The sequence below is a fragment of the Marmota monax genome, unplaced genomic scaffold (assembly GCF_021218885.2).
Source record: "Marmota monax isolate L192 unplaced genomic scaffold, Marmota_monax_Labrador192_F-V1.1 WCK01_AAM20220418_F8-fsc00103, whole genome shotgun sequence".
NCBI lineage: Eukaryota > Metazoa > Chordata > Mammalia > Rodentia > Sciuridae > Marmota > Marmota monax.
The window spans coordinates 1887725-1905058 of record NW_026694286.1 but is presented as its reverse complement, the minus strand read 5'-3'; the positions used below and the strand labels follow the sequence as shown (position 1 = coordinate 1905058).

The 17334-nt window shown below is 38.0% G+C and overlaps 1 protein-coding gene and 1 non-coding gene across 16 annotated transcripts in view; both read left to right on the top strand.

Annotated features, from left to right (window-relative positions):
- Positions 1-17334, top strand: part of Dlgap1 (DLG associated protein 1) — a 912507-nt gene that overhangs the window by 696106 nt on the left and 199067 nt on the right. For all 15 annotated transcript variants that reach the window (XM_058586411.1, XM_058586410.1, XM_058586409.1 and 12 more), the window contains 2 exons: positions 2489-2666; positions 12080-12320. In XM_058586411.1, coding sequence (XP_058442394.1) covers positions 2489-2666; positions 12080-12320 — 419 coding nt within the window. The remainder of the gene's footprint in view (positions 1-2488; positions 2667-12079; positions 12321-17334) is intronic.
- Trnaf-gaa (transfer RNA phenylalanine (anticodon GAA)) lies at positions 7024-7094 on the top strand. The gene has a single exon. It is a non-coding gene; the product is annotated as a tRNA-Phe (tRNA).

Genomic DNA, 17334 nt, shown 5'->3' with positions numbered 1-17334 from the left:
TTTTCTGTCAATTTTCTTTTATCTTTCAGATAACTAATTATATAATCTGTAAATATTAAAAATTTGTCTTCCTTTGCAATATTTGTATTTCCTATTTCTTTTTCATTTTCAAATACCATTAGCTAGATTCCAAGGTCAATGATAAAAAATAATATCTGTATTGAATATGCATCTCTTTTCTTATCAACCTTAATTCTTTTAGATGCAATCAATATTTCAATCAAAATTTTAAAATTTGAATAAATCACTGAACATGGTGACATAATACCTGTAAGTGCAGCTACCATGGAGAGTAAAGCAGGAGGATGACAAATTCAAGGCCAGTCTGGGCAATTTTTAGTGAGACCCTGTCCCAAAAATAAAATAAAAAGGGCTGGAGGGGCTGGGATTGTAGCTCAGTGGCAGAGCGCTTGCCTTGCATGTATGAGGCACTGGGTTAGATCCTCAGCACCACATAAAAGTAAATAAATAAAGGTATTGTGTACATGTATAAAAAAATATTTTAAAAAGTGGGGGGTATGTATCTCAGTGATAGAGCTCTTGCCTAGCATGTGTGAAACCCTGGGTTCAATCCCCAGCACCATATATACCAATAATCATCGTCATCATCATCATTATCATCAGGTTGGGGATATAGCTCAGTTGGTAGAGTGCTTGCCTCGCATATACAAGGCCCTGGGTTCAATCCCCAGCACCACAATAATAATAATAATAACAACAATAATAAAGAAAAGTCACCCTGATTCCATGTAAAAACAAAATTTAAAACAAAACATAAATTAAATTATGTACTTATATATATTTATTTCTAAATATATATTTCTATATATTTATAGAAAAATGAGGAACATATATATATCAAACTGCTATGAATAGCTAGTTCTCTAAAGGATGTGGAATTTGAGAGGCAGGAACAGGAAGAAAGAGACCCATTTTCTGCTTTGTGTACTGCTGTATAGGCTGCTATTTTCAATGAGCATTTCCTACTTTTATAGTCTTTGGAATAAATCCAAAGAATACAAAGTATGTAAAGACTTGTCACTACATATCAAAACTCAGAGATGTGTGCATTTTTAATGGCTAAGATTTCAATTCTGTCAAAGTGTGAAATATGATATATCAAGAACTATGTAATGTTTTGAACAACCAACAATAAAAAATTAAAAAAAAAAAGATTTCAATTCTGTTCACTAAGTTCAATCTCAATTATATGAAAGAGTTGAAGATGAGATAGATAAGCAGCAAGGTAGGTAGATAGATAAGAGAGAAAGAGAGTAAATGGATCCACAAATGTAGGTCCAGACCTCTGGTTGTTACTAGAGAGTCCAAGAGCAAAAAAGAGGACCCCAAGAAAGAAATAGATGCAAAGAAAATCTTGTACCTTACACAATTCAGAATTCTGGTCAGGAGAGTTATTGCTATTATCTCCATCCTTAGGATGCCTAAGACCATGTGAATAGGAAGATTGTTTCATGGTTGAAAGAATAAGAGAATTTTAATTGCTCTCAATATCATCAGATCTTAATGGTTTCCTGTCAAAAAGTTTCTTTTGTGAAGAAAGAGAAACTTTCACACACTATTATTGGAAGGTAAACTAGTATAGCTATTATGGAAAACAGTATGGAGTTTCCTCAAAACACTAGAAATAAAACTACCGTATGACCCAGTAAATCCTACTACTGGGTATATATCCAAAGGAAATGAAATTGGTACGGTGAAGAGACATCTTCATTCCTCTAGTTATTGTGGCACTATTCACAATAGCCAAGATATGAAGTCAACGTAGGTGTCCATCAATGGATGAATGGATAAAGAAAATGGAACATTATTCATCCATAAAAAAGGATGAAGTCCTATCATTTATGGCAACCTGGATGGAACTTGAGGGGATTGTGTTAAGTGAAATACGCGTATATGTATAAGCTAAAAAAGTTAATTTCATAGAAATAGATAACAGAATAGTGGTTGCCAGAGGCAAGGAAAGGGTAGCGAGTATGAAGAGAGAATGGTTAACAGATACAATGGTGCAGCTGGATAGGATGAATAACTTCTAATGCTCTATAGCACAGTAGAGTAACTATGATTGACAACAATTAATTGTGAATTTTAAATAACTAGTAGAGGGGTCTCTGAATGTTCCCAATGCAAAGAAATTATAAATGTTTGACATGATAGATATATCAGTTATCCTTATCTGATCATTACCTATTGTATACATACATTGAAATATCATCCCATACCCCCTAAATATGTAAAATTACTATATGTTTATTAAAATTTTTAGTTAAAATTAAAAAATGAAATAGGAAAACAAAAATATGAACCTAGGGGGGAAAAAGGATCTTCCTTCTGAGACACCATGGGAAGTCACAGGGCAACCTTAGGAGGACTTCTGCATTATTTAGGGTGATACATAAATAATGGTAGCTTTGCATCTTATCACGGCCTACATTTTGGAATATACACCTCTTTCATTGTTCTCTTCCAGGATTTCCAATGAACATTCACCCAAACTCCAGATCCGGAGTCACAGCTACCTGAGGGCAGTAAGTGAAGTGTCAATCAACCGAAGCCTGGACAGCCTAGACCCTGCAGGCCTGCTCACATCACCAAAGTTCCGCTCCCGGAATGAGAGCTACATGCGAGCTATGAGCACCATTAGCCAGGTAAGCCCCATCAGATCAGTGGTGGGCAGGAGCCTTTAGCTGCAGAGGGTTAGTGAAAACTGAGAGGACCGGAGATGGAAATAGGGTCACTCCCCACGGAGATCATTGATGAATCAGACTGGTGGTCCAGTCACATGCTATAAAGAGTATGCACATGTTCAGGATAGATGCTACTGACAAAATCAAAGCAGTGTCTAATCATAAAAGTACTAAAGTATGGAGCAGGTCACAAGACAGGACTCAGGCACACGGAAGCAACATGTGACCCATTTACCTCAACTGGGTCCTGAGGGGTACTGTGTCTTGGTAATGAGAGTCCCACTGTGATGAATTGGTAACCAAGACTCAATGATGAAGACTCGTTACAGATGACTGAATACTGCATCCAAACTATTGAGCTAAAACTCTTGAGGTTCTCCCATCAAAAGCCTCAGTATTTGAAAAGACTGAACTCGGCTCAGGGGAAAAGAAAACCTGGGACTCAGAGGAATTGATCCTGCAGTTTTCAGGGGCCACCAGAGGAACAGAAAGTGCCTTGAGGCTCCCTCTGGGAGGGCATAAAGAAGGGTATTCTTGTTTTGTTTTTTGTCTTGTTTTGTTTGTGGTGCTGGGGATTGAATTCAGGACTTTGCATATGCTCTGAGCAAGTGTTCTACCATTGAACTAGCTCAAGAAGAGTATTTTTTTAATGATCTTAGACTAGGCTCTGTATATAAATTCACAGTACAATTTTTAAAAATAAGCACTGTACAGCTGGACCCAGTGGTGCACACCTATAATCCTAGCAAATAGAAAAGCTGAGCCAGGAGGATCTCAAGTTTGAGAACAGCCTCAATAATTTAACAAGGTTCTGAATACCTTAAGACCCTGTCTCAAAGTAAAAATATAAAAAGAACTAGAAATGTAGCTCAGTAGTAAAGCAGCCGTGGTTTCAACTCCTAGTACCAAAAAAACAAAAAAATAATAACAAACACCCTACCATTAATTCAGCCAATATTGTTTGAGCAAAACACTGGGCCAGATTTTGCAAGTTATCCAAGCGTACATAATACTCAGAGGTTGACTGCCTAATGGAGGGCATATAAAAAACATGAATGTTCCATAACAAACATTATCTTCTTGACCACCACAAAAACACCCTTCCTTCCGTCCTTCCTTCCTTCCTTTCTTTCTTTCTTTCTTTCTTTCAAAAACACTCTTGAGTAAGAGACACTTTTTGTTAGGAACTCCCATGCCAATTGCTTTATATTTTTATAAATAGTAGTCCTTAGAAACATACCTGTAAGATATGTAGGTTTAAATGGGACTTTCCCTGGGGCCATAAAATTGGCCACTAGATCCCAAAGCTAACAAAAAGATGGTAAGGACCCAGGAGCAAGCTTCTAGGAATGGGGTCTAGGAAATCACGTTTTAATAAGTATTCAAAGTGATTCTAATAGCATTGCAATTTGATCTGAACTTTGGAAAATACTAACCTAAAGCATATTCAGGAAATAGTGAGTGCTTTAGTTTTGCTGGAGCTTGTAATAATTGTAGAGACAGCACTGGGAGATCTATTCTGAAAATTGTTCTGGACACTTTTTTTTATGGATGGCTTTATATGCCTGGTCCAGAGAACTGGACTTTATTCACTTTAAAAAAAAACAGAAATGAATTGGCCTTTAATAATGAAGACTAATAAAATATCAGCTTTTAAACAGGTAATGGGTATTATAAGAACTTTTATGTGGGATCATTAATCTGGGAACAAAATGTAGGAAAGATAGAGGATGAAAGGCTAGAGACGGGCTGGTTTGGAAGACATTGTGATCATCACAGTGAAAATTAGTGCTGATGTTGGTGAAGTGGTGATGGTATAGTGTGGTGGTATTGATGATGGTGATAACAATGTTGATGGTGATGATGGTGATGGTGATAACACTTGTGGTACTGATGGTGGTCGTGGAAATGGTGGTGGTGGTAGTATTGATAATTACAGTGGTAGGAGTGACAGCTATGACAGTTGTAGTATAGTGTGGTGGTGGCAGTGACAGTGGTGGTGGTGGTGGTGGTGGTGACATAATGTGGTACTTACATGGATGAAACAAATAATAAACTTAGGAAAGAAATGATGAAATGGTAGACTGGTCGCTGAAGTATCTGACTGTGAGAATAACCCTAGAATAGGACCACTGCTCTCACTTTGTTTCTGCCATCAAAATAGAGATTTCTGATCTGAATAGAATCATGAAGTGCAAGTCAAGGTCCACAATCAGCCTCCAAGGGCAGGGCAGGGAGAGGACCAGGGAAAGCTGGCCTGTGGGATTCCAACAGTGAGCCACCATACATTTCCTTACTTTAAAGAAATCTCAAGCTGTGGTGGCACACACCTGTAATCCCCATGGCTTGGGAGGCTGAGGCAAGAGCATCACAAATTCAAAGCCAGCCTCAGCAACTTAGCAAGGCCCTAAGCAACTTAGAGAGACTTTGTCTCAAAATTAAAATAATAATAATAAAAGGGTATGGGGATGTGGCTCAGTAGTTAAGTGCCCTTGAGTTCAATCCCTGGTGCCAAAAGAAAATTGTTAAAAAAGAAACTCACACTATCAGTGCTAATTAATCCTTGCCAAGATACACACTATCTATCCCAATCTCAAGGAAATAGGTGGGGCATCATTTTGGTGCAATTTAGACTTGTTTTGTCCTCATTTCTAATAATAAATATTATAATATTTAAAACTTCTTAAAGCATCTTTATTCTACACAGCCTAGTGGTCACATAGTTTTTGAGAACTATACAATAGTCTTTAAATTTAGCTATCATATAAGCAGAATGCATAAGTGGGTTTAAAATTTTTCTGGGAAAAATACTTATACACATTTATAATTTTCATAACCTTAACATGTTTAGAACAAGGGAACATATAATTTCCTCCAGCAAGACCCTATGCTTTTGTTGCTGTCAGCTTTGAGTCCTTGTGCTGTGGCTCTGATCTTCCTTGGGACAACATCGCTTCCCAGTGGTAGCTTAGTAAGGTATCAACGAATAACACACAGGCACAAGAGAGCATTAATGCTCTGTGAGGTCAGTACTGCAATTCCATGGTCTAGTCATATGGCCTTAAGTAAAACAAAAAAAAGGTGGGGGGGGGGCATCCAAATTGGATCCTAATGACATATCATTTTTTTAGCACCATATTCAATTTTCTAGTAATGTATCTTTAAAACTTTAAGGATAATTTCATATTTCCTATGAAGTATTATCATTATTCAGAAGAGGATAGTTTCCTCTTTGAAGCAATATAATCATACACATACTCTAGACTTTTCAAAAAGTATTGGCTTTTATTATATTAGAGATATGCTCTTGTATACATCATTAGAAGCTAGAATACTGTCAAATTTAAGTATATTAGATCCTATTTCTGTTTAAAACCTCACATATTAATCATCAAAGACTCCTCACAGGATCAAAGTAAAATTTTGTAAGTCAAAGAATTGATCTATAATAATTAAATTGTTTCTGTCATTCATAATCTAAAGAAGTCAAAAATTGTGCTTGGATGATAAAGGAGAAATAGCATCTTTTCATGTTTACTCTTTTCTATACTTTATACATCTAATAAAATCGGGGTTACATAAAGTAAGATTTGAGAAAGAATTATAGAATATTGGGGTTTTACACACTATTTCATTTAACAGCCATCATTTCAAAATTAATTCATGTCTTAACTTATTTTATATCTAAATCCTTAGTATCCACATCTAGAATATCAAAATAGAAGCCCACAGATATATTTTATGTGGCAACATGTTGTGTTACTGCATCATTTTTCTAAAAAAAATTAATGTAGTAACTAGGGAAGTTTGTGCTTAGCATTAAAACCAGCAATTTACCTATAATTTTTGACTTAGAATATCTATTCAGTGTGTGTGTGCATGTGTGTGTGTGTGTGTGTGTGTGTAAGAGTAGAGACCCAGATGGATTGCCTATGGTACACAGCTAGACAGTTACAGAACCTTTCAGAAAACTCAAGTATTCCAACTCCTAACTGGTTAATTACTTCAGTACCTGCTAGTATTTGGTGGCAACACTGTTGTTACTGTCAGTAGTATTAACAATGGAAGTAACAATATATAGTTGCCACTTATTGGTTACCTGATATAGGCTAGGAGCTTTGCATATTATCTCATTAATTTACATCAACAGTATAAGGAATATCACTTTTTAATTTATGAAACTCAGTCTCAAGAGAGTTGGAAATTTGTTTATCTCATTCTCTCCACTCCACTGTCTCATAAAATAATATTGACACTTAGGTAGTGCCTACCATGTGCCCAGAAATATTTGACACATTAAGGAAAAGGGTTAAGGGCTGGAGATGTAGCTCACTGGTAGAGTGCTTGCCTGAAAAGCATGAGGCCTGGGTTCAATTCCCAGCACCACCAAAGAAAAGAAATAGAAAGGCTTAATGTTCTAGTTGCTTAAAATGCTCCTACAAATTAATAAGAAATGATATAAAACCCAAAATAACCTTGGGCAAAGCTTATGAATTAGCACATCTGAGAAAAAGAAATACCAAAGCAAATAAATAGTGAAAAAGATGTTCATCACAAAGGCAAATCAAAACAAAACAAAACAAAAACTCAAAAAGAAATGAATGAATATAAAGGATTCAAGAAAAGTGACAAATATCAAAGTATAGGCAATAGCCAGGAATGGTGGCACATGCCTATAATCCCAGCAGCTCGGGAGGCTGAAGCAGGAGGATCATGAGTTCAAAGTCAGCCTCAGCAACTTAGCAAGGCACTTAGCAACTCAGAGAGAGACTCTGTCTCTAAGTAAAAATAAATAAATAAATAAATAAATAAATAAATAAAGGGCTGGGGGTGTTGCTCAGTGGTTAAGCACCCCTGGGTTCAATGCCTGGTACCCCAACCCCCCAAAAAAAGTACAGTCAATAGAAAGAAGCTCCTGAAGAAGAAAATCAAAGCAAAAGAAAAAAAAACCAGTAACAAGAGCATTGTTTTTTGTTGTTATTGTTGCTGTGGTTGATCTTCACTGCTGGGAATGCAGCCCAAGGGTCTTCCCTATACAATTGATAGATGGATCTGATTCTATCAATTCTACCACTGAGCTATACTCTTACCCCTTAAACACAAAGCACTAATTTTTGTGTGTGTGCAAAAACGTTCCTGAAATGAGAAGATGACTTGAAACTACCTTGGAAGAACACACCACATACTTGAGAATTGACTCAAAATAATCAATACCAGGACATATTCTAGTAAAATTATATTCTAGTTTTTAAAAATCCCACTTAAAGGAATTTTTAAAAAATCTTTGAACCTCTATACAAAAAAGAGCTAATGACTGGAAAAAGAATGAAAAGGAAATTGCCATCAGAATCTTTCTGTAACAATGGTTCAAACCAGAAGATGGGGTAACATTTTAACATACTCCAGGGGGAAAAAATGAACCAATGATTTTTATATCTAAAAAAAACTGACTTTCAAATATAAAAGGCAGGGAAACGTGTTACAATGTTGTGTGGATGCAGAGAATGTTGTTCCTGTGAGTTTACCCTGGGCAATTTACTTGTCAATGAGATTTAGACAATCAAAACCACCAGACATAGTTCGTGGCAAACATTAAATACATAGAAATTTTTAGGATTAAAACTAAATGAAGGCTGGAGAGGAGACAGCATGTGGGTTTATATGGTGTCACAGTGTGCACAGCACAACTATTTTAAAATGAGGAAAGAACAGAGAGAACAGATGCAAAATAATTTTTAACTGCTTTCAATAATCAGATATGGACAATGATGATATTGTTATTCAGAGGTGGTTGTGTAAATATTGTGGAATAAAGCAAAGGAATAATTGTAGAATACTCCAATTCCATCATCTCCTGTGTTCTTGAAAACTTGAGTACTCAATAAAGATATAAGATTATAAAGATATAATATAAAAGATGTTATATTTAAAAAAACACTGAAATCAGAATTTAAATTATGTAGATTTGTTTCCTAGATCTATCTACTGAAAAGGCCTGAGATTAATAAGAGTGAATCTCCCTAGTGCCCAGATTCTGTTCTTGTAACACCAGGTCCACTTAAAAAAGAAAAGTTTTTTGGGGAAATATATGGGTCCCAGGACTGGGCATCGAAGGTATAAGTTTGGAATACCTTATCACAGCAGATATCAAGCACATGATCAAAGACTTTTGGTTTCATGTTAATAGGAATCAAGAGTCAATGTTAGGTGCCCACTAGTCAAAGATTGAACAAATTTAAGTTCACTAAGAAAGTGGATTTAAAAGTATTGTGTTAGTCAACTTTCCATTACTGTAATAAATATCTGACATCAAACAACTTGAAGGAAGACAGGTTTATTTTAGCTCACAGATTTAGAGGCTTTGGGACCTTTGATGTGGCAAAATATTGTGGCAGGGACCATGTCACCAAGGAAGCTGCTCACTTACAGTAGCCAGGAATCAAAGCAGACAAAAGAAGAAGCTGGAGTCCCAACATCTCCTTCAAGGGCCAGACCTTACCTCCTCCCACCAGGCCCCACCTCTTAAAAGTTCAACCACCTCCCAAAAGAGCCACAGACGTGCAACCAAGCTTTTGTCACATGGCCTATAGGGGACACTTATTCAAACCATAACAACTATTAAATATTTTATATCTGTAAGTTTATTTTGATTTTTTAAAAAATCAATTGATCAGGCTGGGGTTGTAGCTCAGTGGAAGAGCACTTGCCTAGCATTTGTGAGGCACTAGGTTCAACTCTCAACACCATATATAAAGAAGTACAATAAAAGTCCATTGACAATTAAAAAAATATATTAAAAAAAAAATAAATTGGCCACCTTTGGAAGATAAAAGGGAACAGATTTATTATCTCAAAACTTTGTAAATACAGGGGAATGGAAAATCAAGCATTTATTCTTCCATTTTCATATAAAAGCAACCATTAGGTAATTGGGTAATATAAGAGAGAAAGCATTTCTTTATAAAAAAATATTCCAACTAGTAACTGAAAAAGTTAACACTAAAATTTGAATATTGCCACTTTGCAACACCCGCTAGAGAATGAACGGATCTAGGCATTAAGCATAAATAATCTCTAACATAAAGAGGGGACAACCCAGACATAATGTGCCCTTTGATGAAAAAACACACACCAGGGCTGGGGTTATAGCTCAGTTGGTAGAGAGCTTGTCTCACATGCACAAAGCCCTGGGTTCAATCCCCAGCACACACACACACACACACACACACACACACACACACATATTCCACCTGAGTCAAATCAAGTCTCTGGCTCCCGCTTACAATTTTCTGGAAATACAAAAAACAGAACATGCCAAATTCCACCATTCATATGAATTTAGCAAAATCTAAACCTGAGAAGCTTTACTAGTCAAGGAACACAGACTCTTCAATAGGTAAGTTACAATCAAAAGAAATGTATGTTGAAGGTGAATTGATAGATGGATCTGATTCTTTTCAGTGGATAAGACTTAACTTAGGGTCTAAAGATACACAATTTGGTAAAAAATAGTGTAAAGAAATACAATGACATTTGCAATAAAACTCAGGATGGTAGTTATCGTTGAAGGTGGGAGTTCTGGGAGGGGGCATGTGAAGGGCTACTGGAAGCCTGGAAAAATTCTTTCTTGATCTGGGTAGCAGTTCCCAAGATGCTTGACTTTTTGTGATTGTGTTGTTATACCTTTATTCCATATGATTTTCTGTATCTGTGTATAATAAAAGCTTGTCCATTCTTTCTTTCCCTCATTCCATTTGACAGTTGCAGATATCCATCTCTTTACCTCTAAATGGATGCCCATGTATTTCCTAAAGAACAAAGACGTACAGATAAAGATATAGATATATGTTAATATGGAAGCATAGAGTTTATTTTCCTTGAAAATATGCAGTGATTTTAATCAAATTAGAGGATATGAAAGTACTATATTTAAGTTGTAAAGACATCAAGAAATGCATGTCTCTGTTTATATGCCTTAAAGTAATTGGTCACTTTTATTTGAAGTCTAAAGAAATTACCCATTACTGAAGCACATCTTCAGATAATACAAAAGAGGAGACAATGAAAAATTGTAACCATTTTCCACATGTGGCCTAAGCTGAATTACAGTTTAACCTATTAAATTCCCAATTACCCATATAAATTCAATATTTGGAAAAATAGAGACAAGAAGTCTTGGAAGGTAAATGAAAATTGCTTCCAAGTCTCTAGAAAATCAGCTACGAAGTAAAATATTGGCTGGAACATATAGTTAGGGACTTTTTTTTCTGCAAAAAGTACTCAAACCCAAGTTATATACAGAGGAATATTAATAAAAACTGATTCCTCAAAATGGGGAGGGAGGGCTCACATCCAAGAGCTTTTAAAGTACTCATAAATAATTTGTGGACCATCTTAGCTTTTTTATAAAGAGTTGAAACCTGTAAATAGTTTCAAAATCTTGATAGTGCTTTTCACAATTTTAACATATCTGGGCTTAGCCTATTTTTATGCAGAATGTATCTTGCCAGAGAATATAGGGCATGTTTCCATTACTTGCACTCAATTAAGCTTCAGTCAACACTGACACTATTGGAGAACCAGTCACTTCAAAAGGCACAGTAAAATACTACTTTCTAAAATGTGCATACTGAAAAGTTAACACTGAAGTACATGAAAGCTGACCGTGGACCGATAAAATTGCTCTCTAAATTCACGTTTATAAATAAGGAGGGGCTGGAGGTATAGCTCAGTGGTACAGCAGGTGCTTAGTATGTACGAGGCCCTGGGTTCCATTCCTAAGGTGGGGGGAGGAGGAGAGAAGGAAGGAGGGAGGGAAGGAAGGGAGAGAGGAATGCTTTGGAATAGGCTTCCCAGATATCATTTCCTCGCATTCTAAAAACAAAGCTCTCAAGGGAAAGAAAAATAACAACAACAACAAAAAAAGGCAAACACCTAGATTAGCTAGGTGTCATTCAATTATAGTCTGTAATATAATGGAAATAAGTAGCGCACACCTGTAATCTCAGTGTCTCAGAAGGCTGAGGCAGGAGGATCCCAAGTCAAAGCCAGCCTCAGCAACTAAGCGAGGCCCTAAGCAATTTAGCAAAAGCCTGTCTCAAAATAAAAAAATGAAAAAAGCTGGGGATGTGGCTCAGTGGTTGAGTGCCGCTGGGTTCAATTCCTGGTACCAAAGGGGGAGGAGATTTACTTACACACACACACACACACACACACACACACACACACACACACGAGAAATAAAATGCATTTCAGCTGAATACCATAAGACGCTGCTTTTTCTACTGGGAATTCAATTTGGAGATGCCCAGAGAGATCGGCCCTCCACCAGGTGGAGAACTAACCGCCAGGTGTTACCACCCCTCTGCTCGCAGGTGAGCGAAATGGAGGTGAACGGGCAGTTCGAATCCGTGTGCGAATCCGTGTTCAGCGAGCTGGAGTCGCAGGCGGTGGAAGCGCTCGACCTGCCCATGCCCGGCTGCTTCCGCATGCGGAGCCACAGCTACGTGCGGGCCATCGAGAAGGGCTGCTCCCAGGACGACGAGTGCGTGTCCCTGAGGTCGTCCTCCCCGCCACGCACCACCACCACGGTGAGGACCATCCAAAGCAGCACGGGTGAGTGAGCCGGCCGCGCCCCCGCCAGCCTGGCCTCAGGCTAGGGCACAACTGTCCCCCAAGACAGTGCGCTCACTGTTGTCACACACAGTTGCCAATAAGAAAATACCACCCATGTCCCAGGAAACAAAAGGTTTGCTTCCCTACCTGCTTCTATCCGCACCTCTGACCACACCCACACACCTCCCTCCCTCTCCATCCCCATCTCTGGGATTAACCCAGGAAACTAAAACTCTGGCACCATGAGGTGGGGACAGCACAGCATCCCAGGAGCCAGGAAATGGATCCCAACCGATTCCCACTCTCAATAAGAAGGCTCTGACTTTTAGGGCTGTGACTCTAAATGAATCAGATACCCTGCTTCTTGTGCATCACAGAATTAGATTTCTTTATATTATTCCAAGATAACCACAAAGTGGCTATCACAAAAGACCTGAAATGTCACTGTGAAGAAAAAAGGAAGAAATGGTGGGGCCACTAATATTAATTGAATGCTTTATGAGTTAACAACCAAAAGCAGATTTATCTCATCTTCTATCATATATAAATAATAGCTCCTTAACCCGATAAATTGTATTTAGGTTTATGCATTTTAGCTGTATTTTTATCAGTAGATTTTTAAGTACAGAGGCACAGAAAAGCTTAACTATTTTCCACCACACTGGAACCTGCATAGTAATGTAGCCTTGAGTGGTGTATGATGATACAAATAAAAACAATTGCGTTCCAAGAAGAAAATCTCTCCCTCTTAACCAGATTTAACTTTCTGATTAAATTCAGCATAATTCAAATAGAGTAAATCCCCAAGAAGATCATCAAACTTGGAGTCAAGATTTTTTAAAATGATGAATAAATTAGAAAGAAAAGCCTGTATTAGAATACTGTAATATTTCATTTTAGTTCTAGGTGCATCAAATACCAATAATTATGATTCAGCCTAGAGCTTTTGCAGGCTTGAGTAATAAGAGGTCTTCAAACTCAAGTTAAAATCCTAACTATGCAACTAGAAACCTACAGGACTGAGGTAGAAAATTTTTTAAGCCATAAGAGGTTAAATGAGAGGAGTTCGTTTTTGACCACTGCCAACAAAGACCTCGGTGTTAGGAAAAGGGATGTTTCTAGACATTTGTGCAAGCTCAGAAGCTGTGACCCTCTCTGGCCACCTCCAGATCCAAGATAATGGATGTCCATTCCTGCTCATTAGGAAATACTCCAAAAACAGTCACAGATAACATTAACAAATTACATAAAACTTATTTACAAAGAGGAAAAATGTTTCAAGAAAAAAAATCAACCACGGGCATATTTATGTGTGTGTTTGCATTCATGCAGTACTTGTAGCTTTGATGGTCTGCTCTGTGTCTTTTGGGGTCCCCACTCTGCCAACCTTTCCCCAGTGTCTGGTCTATTCCTCTCTATAATGATCTCATTGTCTGCCAGCTGAAATGGGTCCTTAAATACAAACAAACAAACAAAAAAAATGCAGAGCCTGAGTGCCAAGGGGCACCCTCAGGAGAGCAGTCTGTAAGGGAAGGATCACTGGCTCATTCCTGCTTCCTCCGGGAATGGTGTTGGAAGATCAAGTGGTGAAAGACTGAGTGGCTTTACCCTGTTCACCTATCAAAGGATTTTGTATTTTTGTCATTAAGAGGCGATTTTACTTGTATTTCACGTATCAGTTCTTACTCCCCCGGCTTTCACACACCCACAACTCTGGACCTAAGACCCTTCCCAGATACTCTGGAGGCTCCTAGAGTTCAGAAAACAGGGTGGCCAAACAAAATCTGGGTCACTTAGTTAGATTCTAACTTCAGATAAATAGTCAATAATTTTGAGCTGGGCACAGTGGCACACGCCTGTAATCCTAGCCTCTTGGGAGGCTGAGACAGGAGGATCACAAGTTCAGAGCCAGCCTCAGCAATGGAGAGGCACTAAGCAACTCCGTGAGACCCTGTCTCTAAATAAAATACAAAATAGGGCTGAGGATGTGGCTCAGTGGTCGAGTGCCCCTGAGTTCAATCCCCGGTACCAAAAATAATAATAATAATTTTGTAGTATACCTCAAATCGTGGATGGGAAATACGTATACAACAAAAGTGTTTGTATCTGTGCTAAAATCCAACAGACCTATCAGAGAAAGAGATGAGTGGGGCCTGGGAGGGTGTCCTGTGTTGTTCCATTTAGAATCTGAATTGAATCTGAGAAACTTTATCTAGAGGCTTTATGTGGGAGAACACCCCAAACAAGGAGAATTGAATAAAAACCACACAGAGGAAACTGCACCCTCTCCTCCTTGGGCCCCTTGAGTCTTGTCCTAAGTACTGGGCCACCTCCCATTGCTGCTTTCTGAGTAAGAAAGTTCCAGGCTCAGCTACTCCTGCAAGGATGTAAGTCAGGAAGATGTGACTTGCCCCTTGGGGTGGGAGGGTGAGGGATAACATGCCAGATTTTTACACAAGGCAGCTCTTGACTTGGCTCTTAATCATCAAACTAAACATTGTGAAATGTTATTTTTACGGTCATGGAAAAATAAAGTACTCAACCATTATGGTAGATTCTGAGTAGCCTATCAGATATTTAGGAGTGAAATTTTAAAAATTCACTCTCACCTTTCATAGTCTCTGTATCACAGACTTGAAAGAACACACTCACCTGTGGAAATCAGGAAACGGTGTTGCTCTAATTACTGATCTTGCCTACGTACACAGGTGAGGTATGCGTCTAGATAGAGCAGGACTTGGCGGGTTCTCCTTCTGCTTCTCTTCCTATGCTTATTAATCTTGGATATTCATAACAGATTCATTTTTTTCCCCAAACTTGCCCGCGTTCTGAAAAAAAATTCTTCATTTTTCTTCAAGTGTTGTTTTTGATACAACTTTTCCCACAATCCCCACTCTATGACCTTGATTTTTTTGTCAGCTCATTCTAACTGTTGAAATTTTCAACACAGTGTACTATTAAGCCTTTCTCTTCCAGTCTTTGTTCATATTAGCAACCTGAAATCACAAAAGTCTGCAGAAGAGTCTGATGCCACATGAGAGTCTAAAGATAGGCTCAGCTCTAAGAGGCAACGGGGATCTTCTAGAGGATTATTAGCAGGAGGTTGAGGATGAACAGAGACATCTCCAGCAATGGGGACAAATTAGGAAAGAGTGAGGGAGTGACTGATTGCTATGTTTCCTTTGACTTATTGACTTCTTGGCTTATCTATAATAGCATCTTATTTTTCTCAATCTGTAATGTATTTCAGTCATCCAAATCTCCCTCCATCCAATAGATTCAATAAGTTTTTTTAAATAAGTTTTATTCTTAATCAATACATAATACTGTACATGTTTATAGGGTAATACAGTGTGATATACACATGTACACTGTGTAGTGCTCAATCAGGGCAACTAGCATCTTCATCACCTCCAAAATATACCATTTCTTTGTGATGAGGATATTAAAAATCCTCTCTTCTATCTATTTTGAAATATGTAACACATTGTTTTTCACCAGTTATAGTCACCCCGTGGTACAACAGAATTCCAGAGCTGGTTCTTCCTATGTGTGTTCAGTGAAATAAGCCAGGCCCAGAGGAAGAAATACTGCATGATCGCACTCATGTGTGGGGTCCAAAACAGTTGATCTCATAGAAGTTGAGAGCAAAATAGAGACTAGGAAGAGCTGGGGAGAGGTTGGTCAGCAGATACAAAGTTTCAACTAGTTTTTACATGAACCACTGTAGATTCAGATAAGAGCTACTGTAGGAAAGTGAAATGAAAAAAAATGGGGCAGTTATCCTCATGTATATGGAAAACATGCACCTTTGCCTCAGTCCTCTGAGTATTTTAGGTAAGAGTAGAACTTAGGTGCCCAAAATAAAACCAGACTCCCATTTCGGAGTACTAGATTAAATCTGCCCCTTACAGAATATACTAATGCAGTGATATCAGTTTAAGGGTGAGCTTTCTTTTTTGCTTCCTATGCTGAACATTTTCTAGAACTTATCAAAAGCATTATCATGTTGTAGCTAGGCAGATTGGCATCTAGTGATACCAGTAGCATAAACAGGCAGAAATATTGTACCATGGTTTTAAGAAGACATGTACCCAGAAAGATGGAGACACACACTTGTAAGTATATACAAAAAGCAATCAGAAAAGACACCTTACTAACCAGTAGTAAGTGGAGAGGGTTGGAGGGCATAAGAGAAGAAGGTTGGGGTTTTTTTGTTTATTTGTTTGTTGTTTTGTTTTGTTTTTGTACCAGGGATTGAACCCAAGGGTGCTTAACCACTGAACCACATCCCCAGCCCTTTTTAGTTTTGATTTAGAGACAGGTTCTCATGAAGTTGCTTACTGCCTCACTAAATTGCTAAGGCTAGCTTTGAACTCACAATCCTCCTGCCTCAGCCTCCTGGGCCACTGGGATTACAGGCATGTACCATCACGGCTAGTGAGAGGAAGATTTTCAAAAATAAGCACTTACTGCTTTTATGAGTTTAGATCCAATATAACATCTGAATAAAAATAATACTCTCACAGAAATAGTCAACTCTCATGAGAGTATGATTCTTGGGTCTTTTTGAGAAAAGTCTTCACTTTGAATTACAGGCTTTTCAAAGACGCTTTACATAGCAATAAAAATTCTTCATAAAACATAGAAAGAATATGTAGGTTCATTGGCTACACTGTTATTGCTGCTGAAGTTTGACCTGTGTGGTCTGTCATTTCCTAATTAGGGGAACCTCTATAAAGATGATGGATTGAACTGGGTTCCTTTATGTAGCCCTTGAAGAAGGAGAGCAAGGACCTAGGGCATAGTACACTGTGGGAGAACACCAGTGATGTCCAGCCAGGGAGTCAACAGTTTGCCCTCCTCGGCATAAACCTGAGACCACAGTTACAGCCATATATGCAGTTTGGTTGTTCCAACAATAGAAATCATATTTTCCTCTAAATCGAGATATATTCTTCCCACACTCTCCCATCCCTGACAGTTCCACCATATATATTTATTCATCTTGCTC